This window comes from Cetorhinus maximus, chromosome 7, assembly GCF_964194155.1.
Source record: "Cetorhinus maximus chromosome 7, sCetMax3.hap1.1, whole genome shotgun sequence".
Classification (NCBI taxonomy): Eukaryota; Metazoa; Chordata; class Chondrichthyes; order Lamniformes; family Cetorhinidae; genus Cetorhinus; species Cetorhinus maximus.
Genome location: NC_135885.1, coordinates 50,462,138 through 50,479,740, shown reverse-complemented (window position 1 = coordinate 50,479,740; position 17,603 = coordinate 50,462,138). Strand labels below are relative to the sequence as shown.

General features: G+C 40.8%; 1 protein-coding gene across 1 annotated transcript in view; it reads left to right on the top strand.

Annotated features, from left to right (window-relative positions):
- The window catches only part of parp4 (poly (ADP-ribose) polymerase family, member 4), a 154,686-nt gene that overhangs the window by 80,078 nt on the left and 57,005 nt on the right, over nucleotides 1-17,603 (top strand). Inside the window, 4 exon segments of the mRNA XM_078546131.1 lie at nucleotides 2,941-3,022; nucleotides 3,796-3,824; nucleotides 3,826-3,961; nucleotides 17,030-17,216. Of these exon segments, the coding sequence (XP_078402257.1) occupies nucleotides 2,941-3,022; nucleotides 3,796-3,824; nucleotides 3,826-3,961; nucleotides 17,030-17,216 (434 nt within the window).

Here is a 17,603-nt window from a genome sequence, read left to right as displayed (position 1 = left end):
GTGTTAGAAGTTTGTAAATCTCCTCCGCAAATTGTAATTGATGTCAGGTCGGTTGTTAATTTTAAGAATGAGACTGATAGATTTTTGTTAGCCGAACATGTTAAGAGATAAGGGACAAAGGTGGGTATGTGGTTTTCAGCTGCAGATCAGCCATTATTTCTTTGGCAGAACAGTCTCAGGAGCCTAGCAGTCTATTCCTGTTCCTATGAAACTGTCAATCCATGTTCACTGGCATTAAAGAAAACAAAATGTTGGGATGTAAAACTAGGGCTGCAACTGTGTGATTTTTTTAAGTGTAAGGAATTTAAGTTGAATATGGCCTTGATGTGGTCTCATCTGTAGAATATATATATTCTTTTGGTTTTCATATTGCAAGAAAAATGTTCAATCTTTCTCCACAGAGGAAGTCTCCAAGCATGATTCATGAACGTAGGGGTTGAGTTTGAGGAAAATTTATCTATGCTGAGACTTTTGCTTTAGGGAAGAAATAAGTATTAGGGGTGACTTAATATAGGTCTTTATGATGTTTATGGGGATAGAGAATTTGGATGGGATTCTACTAAGCCTTTGTTTGACACAGTAAATAGAGGCACCTTGTGGAAAGTCTTAGTCGAACTTGGACGCTCTGATAGAGCTGAAAATCTGATACAACAGTTTCACAATGGAATGATGGCCAGAGTCACTGACTGGTGAATACATTGACCTCTTTGATGTAACAAGAAGTGTGAAGCAGGGGTATGCCATGGACCTTGTGGACTTCAGTAAATTCTTTGCCACCCTGCTTTCTGGAGCATTTGATGGAAATGTTGATGGAATATACATCCAATTCAGAACAGACGGTAATCTCTTCAACCTGAAACAACTATCTCAGAAGTATAGTCTCCAGAAATGTCTGCATTGAAAGTGAGGTGACAAGTAGAATTGCCAAAGCAAGCTCAGCATTTGCCCATTTATGCAAGAAACTGGAGAGGAAAGGAGGTATGAGACTTGCAACAAAACTTGATGTGTACAAAGCTGTGGAATTACTTACCCTCCTATGTCGTGAGACATGGACTATCTACCCCGGACATATTAAGCAGTTGGACATGTTCCAAATGCATCACATGTGGAACAATATGGGCATCAAATGAGAAGATAAAGTGCTCAACACTGAAGTACTTCAAAGAGCAGAAATGTTTGGAATTGAAACATCCTTATCAAAGCCTAGCTCAGACAGAGTGGACATGTATAGTATGTATGGCTGACAAAATCCCTAAGGCAGCCATGTATTCACAACTTAAATTTGAACACTAACTGTGACAGGCCAAGATTAAAGTTCAAGGATTAGATTGATCAATAGTGATCATCTACCCAAAAGTTACTCTGTGGCTAATATATTAATGTGTATTTGGACAATAATGAGCTAGGCCCTGGTCTTTATTTTGCAATTTAGTACACTGTGATGTTACAAAGAGGGTGTTTGTATTCCCACTAATACCACCCTGATGCTGCTGGTAACATTGGGCTGGATTTTACAGGGTGCTGTGGTTTCCACCCCCTGACTAAAAGGTCGGTGGAGAGCCCACTCATGAATCCTGATGGCTGCTCCGCAGCAGCTTAACACTGGCAGCAGCATTAATTGATTGAAGGCAAGACTCCTGCCCCATTCTCAGGAGGAAATCTAATTTTACCTGCCAGCCAATCGGATGGCTGGCAGCTTTGTAGTCCCATTAGCACCACCAGTAGCCACTGCTGGGACTACAAGCTGTCGCCAATGTTGAGGAGCCCAGACTGATAAGTAACTCAGATGTAGTGGGTCTTGGCCAAGCAGGTGAGGGTGTGAATGGGGTTGGGGGGCTGGGTTCAAAAGGCTAGGGTGCAGGATTATAGGGGGAATTGATAACCTTTGGGGGAGTGTTGCCTCCAATGGCCCAGGGGGCCCCCCAAAGAAGACCCCACTCTCCTCACATCAGCCTGTGCAGCTAAATCTGCTGCGATTAGCGGATAGCGTGGGCCTCCCCCCCACCCACTATGGGTTAAATATCACCTCAGTAGGCCCAAGGGCAGTGGGCTACCCGATGCCTCTTCCCTGCCCCTCCCCCGCCCCCCACTGTAAAATTTCAAACAGATTGAGGTAGACAGCTGAGCGGTGGGAAGGCCACCCAGTGGATTTCAAATGTCCCAGGCCTTTGAACCCACCGGCAGGGGAGTGTAAAATCTAGTCCATTGAATAGTACTGCCAGTCTATTGTGCTGTCATATTAGGAGAAAGCAAAGCAATGCACATGTTTACTTACCATGTCCAGATGCCAGTGATCTTTATATATTAATGTAGAGCAGACTTTTACCCTCAGCTCTTCTTTCACCTCCTATTTTCTTTCTTCCTCTGCCTTGTTATCTATTCTCTTGAGTGCAAATCAAATTAAACTTCATTTGATGTCCAGAGCCTGACAGAGTCACAGAATAGCAATCAGAAACTCTATCTGATTTCTACCCTCATCTGGCCAAAACTTGAAACCCAGTTGTAGTGCCCTTCCAGCTCCCGAACTAATGTCAGCTAACTAAGGATCTGGAGCTATCTTAGTTGGTATAGCTCTGTAATACACAGCTCCTTTCTAACATTACAATACTTAAAAGATGTTTACCTGACCACTTTCAAACCTTTTAAACATTAAACCTGTTTCTTCAAAGTGGATCCATACCTAGGGCCAAATTAACTAAATTGCATGTTTTCCATCATTAAGTCTCAAATCAATTTGCAGTAGCACAGAATGGCTATCTTATTAATTTTGATTTATCGATAAAGATAGGCTGAGATGAAGTAACTTCAATTTAAAATTATATAATATTTTAATTATCACATATCTGTATATGAGATTGCTGCCCACTGTAATTTAAATGCATTGTAAATGTACCAAGATAAAGATTTAGTAAACACTGTTCTCTTTTAATTTACATGAAGTGGTTTCTCACTTAACTTATCCAATGAGATGCCATTTGAGATAAAAGAAATCACATCTCCAACGCACAACATCAAACTAAAGGTAATTCTTTTTCCTGCTCTCTGCTTTACCAGGGGCAGAATTTCACCTATGTCGGGTGGGCTCGGCGGGACGGTCGGGAAACCAACCGCTGCCCTCGATCGGGGCTGGAAGGTGATTTCATGCTGGTGGGCAAATTAAGGCCCGCCCAGTGTGAAATATGAGTGGCAGCGCTCAGTGCTGCCAGTGCAGGCCGAGGGAGGAGGGTGAGCAAGGCAAGCGCAACCTTCACGCATGCGCGCAAGTGCGCTCTTCATAATCTCCCTGAAGCACAGAGCTGCCTCAGGGAGATGAGTTATAAAAAAAATTGAAGAAAATAGAAATATAATTAAATATGTCCCCTCATGTGAACTCTGTCACATGAGCAGGGACATGTTATTAATTAAATTTTAAAACTTTTATTTTATTTTTATTTGCTTTTGGAAACCTCATCCCGCCCGTGGATGAGGTTTCCAAAAGAATGCAAAGGCCGCTTGGTCTTTTCGCCTGCCTGCCAACCATAAGGTTGGACAGGCAGCAAAAAATTTTAATTAATTGATTGTTTAATGGCCTTAACAGGTCTTTTAATTGTTGGCGGGCGCCCGCCAACCAAACTATCGTGCAACTGCGCGTTGACATTGGCACGCACAGCCAACGTCAACACGGGTCATTTCACACCCGAGTGGGTCGGGCGTGCACCCACCCGCCAGCTAAAAATTTTGCCCCAGGTGCCTGAGGCAGTTTTTTTATTTTAAATAACATGTTGAACCAGGTTTTCTCGTCTTTTTTTAATTCAGCGGACGGACTGTACGGCTGTTATCTCTGTAGCAGAACAGTTGTCTAGGAACTGGTTTCCAGTTACTGATTTTATTGGCTGAAATCCATGCTCCGAGAATGTGGGTGGAAAACAATCCAGAAAAAGACAGTCAGGTATAATTTGTACCGTTTGAGTATCTGCAGCTGGTGAGTTGTAAGCAAAGTAGGTGACTCGATTATCGCATACTAGTCTTTCATGCAATATGTAAATGATTCTTTTGAATTACAGTGAAGGATCATCTGTTTTGCATTAGTTAATAATTACTACCAAAATTTACTGTTTTTGATTTTTCAAAGTAGCTCTTTTATTGCTGTCAAGTTGCAGTACCATTGCAACTGCTGTTAACACAAAATGATAGTGCTGGCTTATTTGCAAGCCATCACCAGTTTGGCAACTTCACACAGTCATGTTACACATATTGCATTAAAATAATACAAGCCGAATGAGTGTTAGTACAAAAGGAGGGGATTTGGCCCAAATTGCCTTTTGCAGTGCTAGCTTTACATCAGTCTATCTACTCTTATTTTCCCTTCTTTTTCATCTTATTCTCAAACATTTTATCCAATTTCCCCTTAAATGTTGTAACTAACTTTGCTTCAATATCCATGCTTTATCATGATAATACATTCCATATTGTCACAATCCTTTTCATGAAAATATTTCTTCCAGCTTCTCCTTTGTCTCTAGTAAAAATCCTGAATTCATGTTCTCTTAGCTAACAGTGGAAATAACCTTTACGCAGTGAAACCTGTAAATTAGGGAAACATAAGGGACTTAAATCAAGTGTCTTTTCTTTGGAGGTGGTTTCAAAGTGGTCATGGTGTGTACAATAAACCAGATGAGCCAAATATCCCGTGATTGGCTGCATCTTCTGCAGCATTCCATTTTTTCCCCCCTACTTTCACCTGGGATTGTCATTATTTCTAGAGCTCTCCCAGCATGATATCAGTTCTATTTTCTGTTTGTTTGGTTTTCATTGCCATGTGGTACATGATCACATGACCATTACAAACGTTACTGAATTTGCCTCAAAGGTTAGGTCCTCATACCTGGATATTTTTGCTTGTGGCTTCATTGCAGCAGCTGTTGTATGAGAACCAGGAAACCACTAATGAGCATGGGGAGACTGAAAAATTACAGCAATGGGACATTTAGCCCTCGGTGCTGGTGCTCTTGTAACCCCCAGATCCTTTTATGCTACTTCATATTAAATATTAATCCCTACCCCAATAGCCACATGTGATGAAGTTTCTTATAGTCGAACAGCCCTCAGTTTAAAAATCTTTCTACTCCCACTCCCTGAGTTCTTCTACTTGCGTCTTTACTGGCTGCTCCTCTCTCAGTGCTGCTTCCACTCCATATTGTTGCTATTCCTGGCTCAGCAAAGAATGATGATGACTGCCCTTACTGGTCCACGCCCCCTCCCACCTGTCTCAATTTCCAAACTCCTTCCCTGCTTCTCTTCTCTAGTCATGTTCTCTTCCATTTTTTCATCTTTCCTGACCCTCCTCTATTCTCCAAGCCCTCAATTCTCCAGTCTCCATCTCTTCCCACCCCTGATTTCAGTTCCCCCCACCCTTGCCCCCCTCCCTCCAGATTTTGGAGCCCCCCGAAAGCTGACTGTTATGACATGGCAGATAATGTGTGCCAGATGGACCAAATCCACAAGGGAAACTTAGCTGTGCAATCACAACAGTTTTGCAATCTGTATTTACTACGAGAAGATGTGTGCACTGAATTCAGAAGTAATGAGTCCACCAAGACCTTTAGGGATTTTAAAAATTAAACGAAAATATTTATTAACAAAACAAAAGATTTCAAGCACATATAGTCATAAAGAGAGAGGAAATACTTGAAGGGCTGAAATCCTTGAAAGTTGATAAGTCACCAGGGCCAGATGGATTGCTTCTGAGGCTGCTGAAGGAAGTCAGGGAGGAGATAGCAGATGCTCTGAGGATGATTTTCCAATCTTCACTAGATACAGGGGAGATACCGGAGGACTGGAGAAATGCAAACATAGTTTCATTGTTTAAAAAGGGATCAAAGGATCCAAAGAATTGTAGGCCAGTTAGTCTCACAACGGTGGTGAGCAAATTAGTAGAATCAATCCTGAGAGATAGGATTAACTGTCATATGGAAAGGCATGGACTAGTCAGGGATGGTCAGCATGGATTTGTTAAAGGAAGGTCTTGCCTCACAATTTGATTGAATTCTTTGAGGAGGTGACAAGAAGGGTTGATGAAGGTAGTGCAGTGGATGTTGTGTACATGGATTTTAGCAAGGCATTTGACAAGGTCCCACATGGCAGATTGGTCAGGAAAGTAAAAGCCCATGGGATTCAGGGTAATGTGGCAAACTGGATAAAAGGTTGGCTTTGTAACAGGAAACAAAGGGTAATGGTCGATGGATGCCCTTGCGAATGGAAAGTTGTCTCAAGTGGTGTTCCACAGGGCTCGGTGTTGGGACCCTTGCAGTTTGTGTTATATATTAACGATTTGGACGTGAACATGGGGGGCACGATTGGGAAATTTGCAGATGACACAACGATTGGCCGAGTAGTGGATAGTGTAGAGGATAGCCATAATCTCCAAAACAATATAGATGGGTTGGTGGAGTAGGCAGTAAAGTGGCAGATGGATTTTAACATAGAGAAGTGTGAGGTCATACATTTACGGAGGTCAAACAGTTACAGGGATTACACAATAAATGGAAATATACTAAGAGGGGTAGATGAAGTAAGAGATCTTGGTGTACAAGTACACAGGTCCCTGAAGGCAGCAGCTCAAGTAGACAAGGTTGTAAAGAAGGCATATGGAATGCTCTCCTTCATTGGCAGAGGTATAGAATATAAAAGTAAGGATATAATGTTGGAATTGTATGAAATACTGGTGAGGCCACAACTGGAGTATTGTGTGCAGTTCTGGTCACCACATTACAGGAAGGACGTAATAGCTCTGGAGAGAGTGCAGAGGAGGTTTTCAAGAATGTTGCCAGGGTTAGAAAAGTGTAGCTACGAGGAGAGATTGGATAGGTTGGGGTTATTCTCCTTAAAACGAAGAAGGCTGAGAGGTGACTTGATTGAGGTGTACAAAATTAGGAGGGGAATAGATAGAGTGGGCAGGATAAAATTGTTTCCCTTGATGGAGAATTCTAGAACCGGGGACATAGATTCAGGATAAGTGGCAAAAGGTGTAGCGGGGACATGAGGAAGAACTTTTTTACGCAGAGGGTAGTGGGTGTCTGGAATTCGCTGCCCAAGTTGGTGGTAGAGGCAGAAACTTTAAACTCTTTTTAAAAGTACCTGGATCTGCACCTAAAGTGCTGTAAGCTGCAGGGCTATGGGCCGGGTGCAGGAAGGTGGGATTAGAAAGGGTACCTGGGTGTCCTCGGGCTGGCATGGACAAGATGGGCTGAATGGCCTCCTTCTGTGCTGTAACTTTTCTATGGCTCTATATAAGACTACAATTACTTAATACTGTAACAACTCCTAAAATTCCTAATTAACCAGACTCCCAGTTACACACCCCCTTTGAGGCAACAGTCCAAAATAGATTTTAGATTTAAAAACAAAACCAGCAGGTTAACACAGTACCCACTAGACAGTGGAATTCCAAATGGTTTTCTCCAACTTTAGTTACTGGACATAACTGACTTATGCACAAATGGCTGGAGGCTTCTTCAGGGCTGCTTCACACACACCTGTTAGATCTTACATGGCCTTCAACAAGGCCTTTCATTCTCCTTTAATATGTAAATTCCACTGTTCCAGAACTTTCATGTTGCCAATATTGTCAGTAACCTTTGGGAAAATAAACACACTCCTTAGCCTTGCTTATCTGGCTAATTGTAAATAGACTAACATCCCTTTGAAATACAAACAATCCCCTCGCTTATCTAAAAACGCAAATTCCCTTCACACCTTACATGCTAAGTCAGCATCCATGTTTACTTATTAGCATTTCAAACACATTTCTATGCCTAGCTTCTTCTGATAATTCCAAGCTTGCAGCCTACCTGACTCCAAATGTAATTAAAACACACAGACAGAACCAACTATACTTATCCCCATAAACCTACTTTACAATAAACCAGAAAAATATTATGAAAATTATTATACTTTCGTAACATTGACAACATTCCACATCAAAACCTCTCCTGCATGTTGTGATATCTTTGCAGAACAAAAGCACATGCATCTGTGTGTACGTGCGCGTCTGTGTGTACGTGCGCGTCTGTGTGTACATGCGCTTCTGTGTGTACGTGCGTGTCTGTGTGTGGCACAGAGTCAGGTACAAAAGTGAAACTATTTTAATCTGGTTTGGCTTGTTATACATACATGCATAAATGGTCACAAGAGGAAGCTATTACAATCCTCCCTCCTAATGAAAAAGTTACATAATGTTCAAGTTCCACACAAATTATTTACATTTCTTGCTTTTCATTTATTCACAAATCAAAGTTAACCACAGGTTTAGAGGACTTCTGACTCAAACTTTCAGAGCTTTGGGAAAGACCTTGACCCATTTTGGCCTGAGTCTGAGGAGATGTTTACTACAACATTGGCTGATTTTGACCATGATCTTCAATTGAATTTTACACTTCTTCAGTCATGTTTGACTTGGACCTGAACTGGTTTCAGGCACAACTTGCATTGGAATATCTATTGATACTCATATCCCAACTATCTGATTCATCAGACTCATTTGATTCTTCCCAACCTGCTTCTTCTTCATGAACCTCTGAAAGTAAAACATGATCTATATGTACACACCTAATCTTTCCACAACCAAACATTTTGACCAAATATGTGTGAGGACCACATATTTTCACAACTCTTCTTGGTAGCCACTTCAACCACTTATGATGATGATCTTTCACCTTAACCTTCTGGTTCAAATTCAGACTTCTTTCCTGCACCCTACCCCCATCATGACTCTTTCTTGATTGTTTCCCTTCCACTAAATGTGGCTTCAGCAATGAAAATCTTGTTCTGGCCTGTCTTCTAAGAAAACAATTCAGCTGGTGTTCTGCCAGTAGTCGTGTGAGGTGTGTTATGATAAGTAATCAGAAAATTCACCAGCCTGTGATCCAATGAAAACTAATGTTGATAAAATGCTAGATACAAATTGAAAGAAACAACAGAAAGCTTAACAATTTGCACTGTGTGCTCTGCTGCTTCATTGGAAGCAGGAAGATATGGTTGAACTCTAATGTGTTTAACCCTATTAATTCTCGTGAATTGTGCAAACCCTTCTGAACAAAACTGAGGTCTGTTGTCAGACACAATTTCCCCCGGGAACCCATAAACAGCAAACAAGCTACGCAAAATATCTAGAACTTTGCCAGTTGTTTTTTGATTCATTTGGAACCCCTCAACCCACTTTGAATGACTATATATCACAATGAATGGCTGCTGCCTTTCAAATTCTGCAAAATCTATGTGCAGCCTCAGCCACACTCTAGCTGGCCATTTCCATGGTTACAAAGATACTGATGTCAAGTAGTGTATCCTTGGCATATCCTACACTGTTTCATTGTGTTTTCTATGTTCTTATCTGACCCGAACCGTCAAAGGTAGCTTCTCGCTAGACTCTTTGTCAAGCTCATCCCTAAGTGTTGATCATGAAGATCAGTAAAAACTGTGATCTGTATTTTTCAGGAATTATTATTCTGGCTCCCAGCATGACAATCTTTATCAATTGACAACCCAATTTTTATGCATAAAAAATTGCCTGACTTCTATATCCAGTATCTGTGTTGACCACCCATTTGTGATATAGTCGTATACCCTTGCCATTACAGAGTCCCTCCGAGTTATTCTCCCAATCTCATTTGCTGTGACTGGCAATTCATCTACATTCAAAAAGAAAAATACATCTTCCCTGCTGGATTCTACCTCTGATAGCGACGGTAATCTAGATATCACATTGGCATTACAATGATCTTCCTATCATCTGTATTTAATGCCATACTTACAAGCAAACAAAATTAAAGCCCGTCTCTGCATTCGGCTGCAACTATAGTGGGTACTGGACACTTTGGGTTCAAAATAGTCATCAGTGGCTGGAGATCAGTTTCGATCATGAAACAACAGCTATACAATTTTCTTATTCAAAATATCAAGTATAATGCTTCATGTTCTTTCTGAGCATAATTTCACTCCTGGCACCGAGGGTGCGTAAGGCAAATGTAGTCCATCCCTCCTGACCATTATCCAATACAGGATGGTTCACACCACCTATTCCCTATGGAGAGACGTCATATGCTAGCAATCTTTTTGGACACATTGTAACATGCAAGCATTGTACCCTCTACCAGTTGACTTTCTCACAAATTGAATGCTTAGTCACACTCTTTTGTCCAATTCCACAGAAGACTCTTCCTCAAGAGGCAATAAATCAATAAGGTTGCCAAATCTGGTATGTATTTACCATACTAATTCACTAGGCCCAGAAAAGGTCTGAACTCAGATGTTCTGAGGTGTGGTGCACTTCTTACTACTTGAACCTTACTCTTGGTAGGATGTATCCCATCTTTGTCCACCCTGTGACCCAAGTACTCGAGAGACTTTTGAAACATTTCACATTTGTGTCCTTTCACCCGAACTCCATACTTTCCCAAACATTTGAACACATCTCTCAGTCTGTCATAATGGGTTTGAAGTTGAAATTAAGTATGTCATACAAATAGCTCACTACTCCCTTAATTCATTGCAAAATTTGGTTCATTACCCTTTGAAAAATTCTGGGGGCTGAAGAAACACCAAATGGCAGCCTATGAAATTGATACAGACCCTTCTGTGTATTTATGGTCAAAACTGACTTAGACTTATCATCGAACTCAACTTGCAGATAGACATTTGCCAGCTCTAACTGCAAAATATCTGGCTTTCTGACAACATTGTGAACAGTTCCTCCATGTTTGGCAAAGTATCGTGTGGATTATGTTAGAGTACCTGATTTACAGTTACGTTATAATCACCACATATTCTTACACAGCTTTACTACCACTATGGGAGAAGTCCAATTACTCTGTTCTACTTTACAGATCATTTTCTCAGTTTCAAGTCTTTTCAGTTCTTGCTCTACTTCTCCCTTGAGTATAGGATATTGGATGTGGCCTGCAATGAATTGGCCTTGTGTACCTCTGAACCCATACGTTAACCTCGTAGCCTGAATCGGTTTGCCAGTTTCACTAAATACCTTAGGGACTTGCCGATTGTCTTGTGATGTGAATTTCACTTCGACATGGAAAAGCTTGTTCCAATTTAATTTAACTGCTATTAACCAATAAAACTGATTCCTAATAAAGCTGATTTTTTTTCCTTTCACCACAACAATGGGAAGTTTTGCACATTGCTCATTGTATGTGACCAGAACTGACACTTATCCAATTATGGAAATTTTCTCTCCTCCATAACTGCAAAAATCTATTTGAGATTTTTCCAGCTGATGTTTACTCAATTTTTTACAATACAACAATTCAGGAATCATGCTAACTGATGTACCAGTTTCGACCTCCATGTCTACTGGAGCTCTACCCAACATTGCTTGGTTCATGATGCCTCTCAAATGTCTCAAATGTTCATACTTGCAAAATTCTGCTGGACATCCTTGAGTTCTGATCGACGTGTTGATGTTTGACAGTCGTATGCAGCGGCTGCTATTTCCTCCAGCCAGCATTTTCTCTGTTTATCTCCTTATGACGTGCCTTGGCAAGATGCCCCTTTTTGCAGCTGTAGCACTCTGCCTTCACAAATGGACAGTTCTGTGCCATTATTGGGGCCTTCTGTTTACTCATTTGCAATTTATTTACTTCAATCCTATCCATCTTTCTCGCCATAACACTCCACTCCATCTCCATGAAGCTCCCCGCTGGAGTGGAGCTAATCAACAGGACAAGTGGGAAATTATTTGACTTTCTTCGCCTCCAGTCCAGAACCAAGATCACCCCAACCCCTGTCATCGAGCTGCAGTACGCTGACAATGCTTGAGTATGCGCACACTCAGAAGCCAAGCTCCAAACTATCGTCGATACATTCTTGGAGGTGTATGAAAGAATGGGCCTTAGGCTAAACATCCAGAAGACAAGATCCTCTACCAGCCTGCTACGCAATACTGCTGTCTCCTCTGAGCTTCGTCACGGCAAGTGGTTACCAGGAGGGCAGAGGAAACGTTTCAGGAATGTCCTCATCACGTCCCTGAAAAATGCAACATTCTCCCCGATCTATGGGAATCTCTTGCTTGAGACTGCTCAAGCTGGAGAAGAAGCATCCGTGAAGGTTCCAACCATTTCAAGCATCTTCAGCAGACCCTGATGGAGGCCAAGTGCAAACAGTGGAAGAAGCATACCAAAATCCAAGCTTTCCACCCACCCGTTTCATCAAACGCTACCTGCTCCTCCATAGCAGAGTGTGCAGGTCCAACATTGGACTTTTTAGTTGCCTTAGGAGCCGCCACCCCGAAGTGGAAGAAAGTCATCCTCGGTCCCGAGGTACTGCCTAAGAAGAAGAAGAATCTGCTGGTTGTTAATTTTGACTTCTCCTGAGTCATGTTCTGCCATGTCCATGGACAATGCTGTTAGGCAAGCTATGCCTAAACTTTACATTTGGCAACTTCATCAACTTACTGTGAATGCATTCATTTTTTAAACCGCAAACAAATTTCTCCTGCAATGCTCTCTCTTGAAATTCTCCAAAATTACAATGAATTGATAGCTTTTTCAAGGGCACAATAAACTGCCCAATGCCCTCAGTGGGCAACTGATTCCTTATTCCAGAATGATAGCTTTCTGCAATGTCCAACAGCTTGGGGTTGTAGCGCTGCTCAAGCTTATGCAAAATATATAACAATAGCATCCCTTTTGACTTTACAGGGGCGAGCAAATTTTTGAATGTGTCATACACTTCTGGATTTCGTCAGTCAAAAATATCACACTTTCTCTTTCCCCCACTGCCTGCTGGACAGCTGGATTATGAGGATCTTAGAAGATGTTATTCATAGTGAAAAACATCTTGAACCGCCCCACATACGCACTAAAAGACTCTCAGTCACAGCTGTACTCCTCAGTCACCCCATAATACCTGTTGACTCAGCCATCAGTCACCCAATAATATCCGTTGACTCAGCCATCTTTAGCCCATTTCGATCCCTTTCCCCCCACCCCACCCCTACTAGGGCTACCTGTCACTTGCTTGTCCTGCTTTCCGCCCTTAATGTCACCATGAGCACATTTCTTAGATAATATCACCACCGTCAACACCCCTTTGTCCTTTTGTCTATGACATCTTTGGCAATCTCTTCTTTGCCTCCACCTATCACTGGCCCTCTATCCAGCTCTACCTGTCCCACCCCCCTCAACGAGCTTATATTTCACCACATTTCTATAGTTCTTTAGTTCTGATGAAGAGTCATACGGACTCGAAACGTTAACTGTGTTCCTCTCTGCAGATGCTGTCAGACCTGTTGAGTTTTTCCAGCTACTTTTGTTTTTGTTTCAAAGGTTAGTCCACCCACATGTACAACACACTTTTCTCTAGACTGGATTTTCAAGCCTATTTATCACAGATAGAGCACTCACAAGTTTCTCTGCTGGTTTGCTGGCAGCTTCTCCAACCCAAATTTGTTTGGCTAAAGAATCCACAATCCCATCATCATTGCCAGATTGTGATATCTTCATAGAACAGAAGCACTAGTATCTGGTACAAAACTGAAACTAGTTTAATCTGATTTGGCTTATATACAAACATACATAAATACACGAATTGCCACAAGAGGATGATATTACACATATCAACATCCACGATTCTCCAGCCCCTTCTGACTTAGCTCCATGGACTCAATGCAATAGTGGTTGGATGACATTGCAGAGTGAGAAATGGGACATGTGGCAGGAAATTTAGACTAATTATTGCCACCTAAATGATCTAAATGCCCTAGAGAACCATTGCTCCATTTCATAAGAGCACCGGTTATTCCCATTCAGCTCCTGGCTAGAATTCTTTACCCAGCCTCCATAGCGGCAAAGAATCCCCTCTATCTCTGGGAAAGAGCTTTGCAATCCCAGATACAGAGTGATTTATCTGCTGCAATAAATGCAGGGTAAAGAAACCTCCATTACACAAAAGCCACTTTTTTCACCTGTTACCCATGTGCCCCTTCTCTTCAGTTGCTGATGGACTTGATGGGAGGTTGTCTGTAGTGTATAATTTCAAGTGTCAATCATTTCAAGTGTTAGTTTGTATCCATTATAATGTAATCTATTTTGGACTGCCAGGAAGTAAACATTTTTTGCAGGTGTCTGTTTTTTGGGGGCTGTCCATTTGTACAGGTTTTACTGTATACAGTTTGCCCCATTAAACCCACTTAACTTTCCGAGGGAGATAAACAGCCACAAAAGACATCTTAGTTGCTCTTGTTTGAACTTTTCAATATATTAATATCATTTTAGCAGTAGAGTATGTACAATATTCTAAATGTGGCCTCATCAGTTTGTTTAGCTGTATAATTAGCACATGTCCACTGGGAATGGGAAATGCCTTGAGTGCAAAAATCCTGAATAATTCGTTGATCAAAATTAAGCAAATGACAAATTACTACCTGTTAAACAAGTATGCTGATTGACTCAATCCGCATCTTGACTAAAAAACAGCTATTCAAGAATCACCAGCTGTAAAATATAAATTCCCATTTTTTTCATAAAAATCTTTATTCACCAAAAAACCAACTGTGAACAAATGCAACAAAACCAACCAATAAAATTGCTATATAAAAATTATTCCTATGAGTGACTACGTGGCTCCCCACCCCATTATCAAAATCATAAATTAAAATTACAATTGTGAAAAAATCATAAATTTACCAATAAATTGGATCATTGCATCTTCCATTACCTAAAGTAACTTTCGCACATATTGGCCTTTCCTGTGTGATGGAAACACAGATTTACCACTGCTTCATTCTTCAGCTTAACCAAGAGTCCTAATATGTTTTCAATTGTAGGGCTTTGCATGGAGCCTGAGCTCATATTCATAATTACTAAATGCTAGTAATATGCATGCTAGTAGTTCTGCCTTTGTGCAGGTTTCAACATATTATACTTGAATGTAGGGAATATAACTCTGCCACACCTCTCCTGGCTGTAGAAATTTAACTAGTAGAATGTTAATCTAGTTACTTGGTTGTCGACTAGCCTCTTGCCTGGTACAAAATACAAGTAATTGAGGATGACAGCAATGTAGTTGTACAAAGCCACATAGATCTTGCAGGAGACAACCTGGTCTGCACAATGGCTTTTGTGATAGCAGCTGCAGCAGTGGCTGCTTTAAGATGGTTCACATTGCTGGTGGCAAAAGCTGACAAATTAAAGCAGTTAAGTTTTTTAAACCTACAGAAGCAAATAATCAAAGTGAAGTTCAATAAGTCGGTTTAAAATACTAATTAAACACAAAATTCCTATCTCTTTTTTTCTTTGATTTCTCTTCCATCTATCCCCATCCCCACTAACCTACTCACTCAAACTATTATGATCCCCATAACTTTAAGCAAGAGATTTGAACTCCCAGCAACAAACTTCATGGAATTGCAAAACAAAATTTCAAGTTTTAAGGCTTTTACTGTAACAAGCAAACTAAAATCAACATTAACTAAACATTACGTAGTAGGCAACTAATACTCTAAACTACAGAAAAAATAATCCTTATTAATGTCTTAATGAGATCAATAATTCCACGCCGCATATATAGTTTACAACACTTCCTGCAGAATTATAGTCTTTATAGGAAATGGTCCAAAGTCTTTCCCAGCTTCCATTGGGTTCACTTCTCCCCATTTTGTTGAATCGTAATGGCTGCTGTTCTGTCTCGCTCTCTCTCTGATTCTGAATAAAGGAGACAGAAAGTCTGCAATGACAAGAACATCTGCTTCTGCCTTTGTTTTCAGGTGTTAAACCTGGCATGTGCATTTCGATAACAACTGACCTGGGTCCCCAGTTCCCATGGTAACCAAGGCACACAGGCTTGTTGTCAGGCGGAACCCATAGCAGATCAAATGACCCCCTTCATTACTCCATTTTACCTTGAATTAAAGAGACAGTCCAAAACATAATCATCTTATAAAACCTCGCATCTGTAACAAAACACAAACCCACTAATCTGCTTACCACCCAACTTCCATTCTTGCCGCCATGTTAGCAGACATTAAAAATTGTTATCCTCCCTTTCAAAACCACCATCATCATCGCTTCCTCAAAAAAAAACACCCTTGTCACAACAGTTGTTTGTACAGCCCAGGGCTACATGTTATCTCCTGAAAGATCTATGTGGTTTCATATGATTGCATAACTAACTACTGCCACATCTCCAACTTCCTTTTCCCCTCTACGTCCTTCAACATTTGGTCACCTGCCAGATCTGTGCCCATCTTGTCCTCTTTACCCTCTCTACAACTAGATCATTAATGTGCAACTCCTCTCCTGTTATCCAGTTTAGTCGACTGCTCCTGTTTTTTTCCACTCTTGCCTATCTGATCGTATTTAGAGCATCTCAAGCAGTGGCTTCTGTTCCTACTGTGGACTGTCATCTTGGACGTCTCTCAAGGATCCATCCTTGACCCTGTCCTCTTGTTTTTATGCTGTACTTTGGCAACAGAATCCACACATCTGGGGTCAGCTTCCTAATGTGTATTGATGGAACATCTTAATGATGAAGAGTCTGGTACTGGGGATTTGAACATAAGTCCTTGAACCAGCTTGATGTCGTCTACGATTACCATTAAATCCGTTTCCACCACTGTTTGAGCTCACACCTAGTATTCTCCTTTCTGTTTTTCTAAAAGATTATTCATACAGCTGAGATGCTTGGGTTGCTGCTTACACACAATTTAGAGAGTGACTGATGCCCTGTCGATTAGTATGTTGTGTATATCAAAAATGTCCTATATAATCTAAATATGCAATGTTCAGCTAAATGCTACAATTGAATTAATACAGTAGACTCTGTAATCAGTAATGTCCAAATAGTGGTAACACTGATCAGGAATGCTGGATTTGCACCCATTAAAATCCCCACTGAATTTTCTGCATAGGCCTTAGTAACGACTTCTGTTGATTGTTTGACATGAAACTTGCTCTATTTTCTGTACAATGTGGGAAAAGTTTATTTATTAAAAATTGTATATCTTGCTGAAACAAAGTTCTCTTATTATGTTTTATTGTAGGCCTATATGCTGGCATTTTATCCAGAATTCGATGTAGGCACTCTCTCTGACTGTGAGGTTTTCATTTGTTTGGATTGTTCCTACTCCATGAGGGCCTTAGCTCTTGAACAGGCCAAGAAGGTAGCACTTCTTCTACTCAGATATCTTCCAACCACCTGCAGGTTCAATGTAATTACCTTTGGCACAGGTTTGCAAAACAATTTATCATCCTTATTTCATTGTGATATGATCATATTTAAAATGTTTATGATATAAACATTTAAAGTTGCATTATTAGTAAGTGATTAAGGGTGCATCCCAATCTGAGTCCCAAGCATATGTGATGAGAGATGTATATTTTTATATTTTTGTGATTATGTTTTCTGTGTAGAAAGTTGTGTGTGTGTGTGTGTGTGTCCAGGGTTAATTAAACAGGAGAAGGTTACTAGAGACAGGTTGTCTATGAGGTCTAAGAGATGAAAGGCTAAAGGCGTTAGGTTCAAGGTGTTAGGTTAGTGCATTTGTAATGAGAGGTTATGGTGGGTTTGAGTTACAAGTAAATAGGTTGGATTTGAAATTTGCACTTTGAGATATG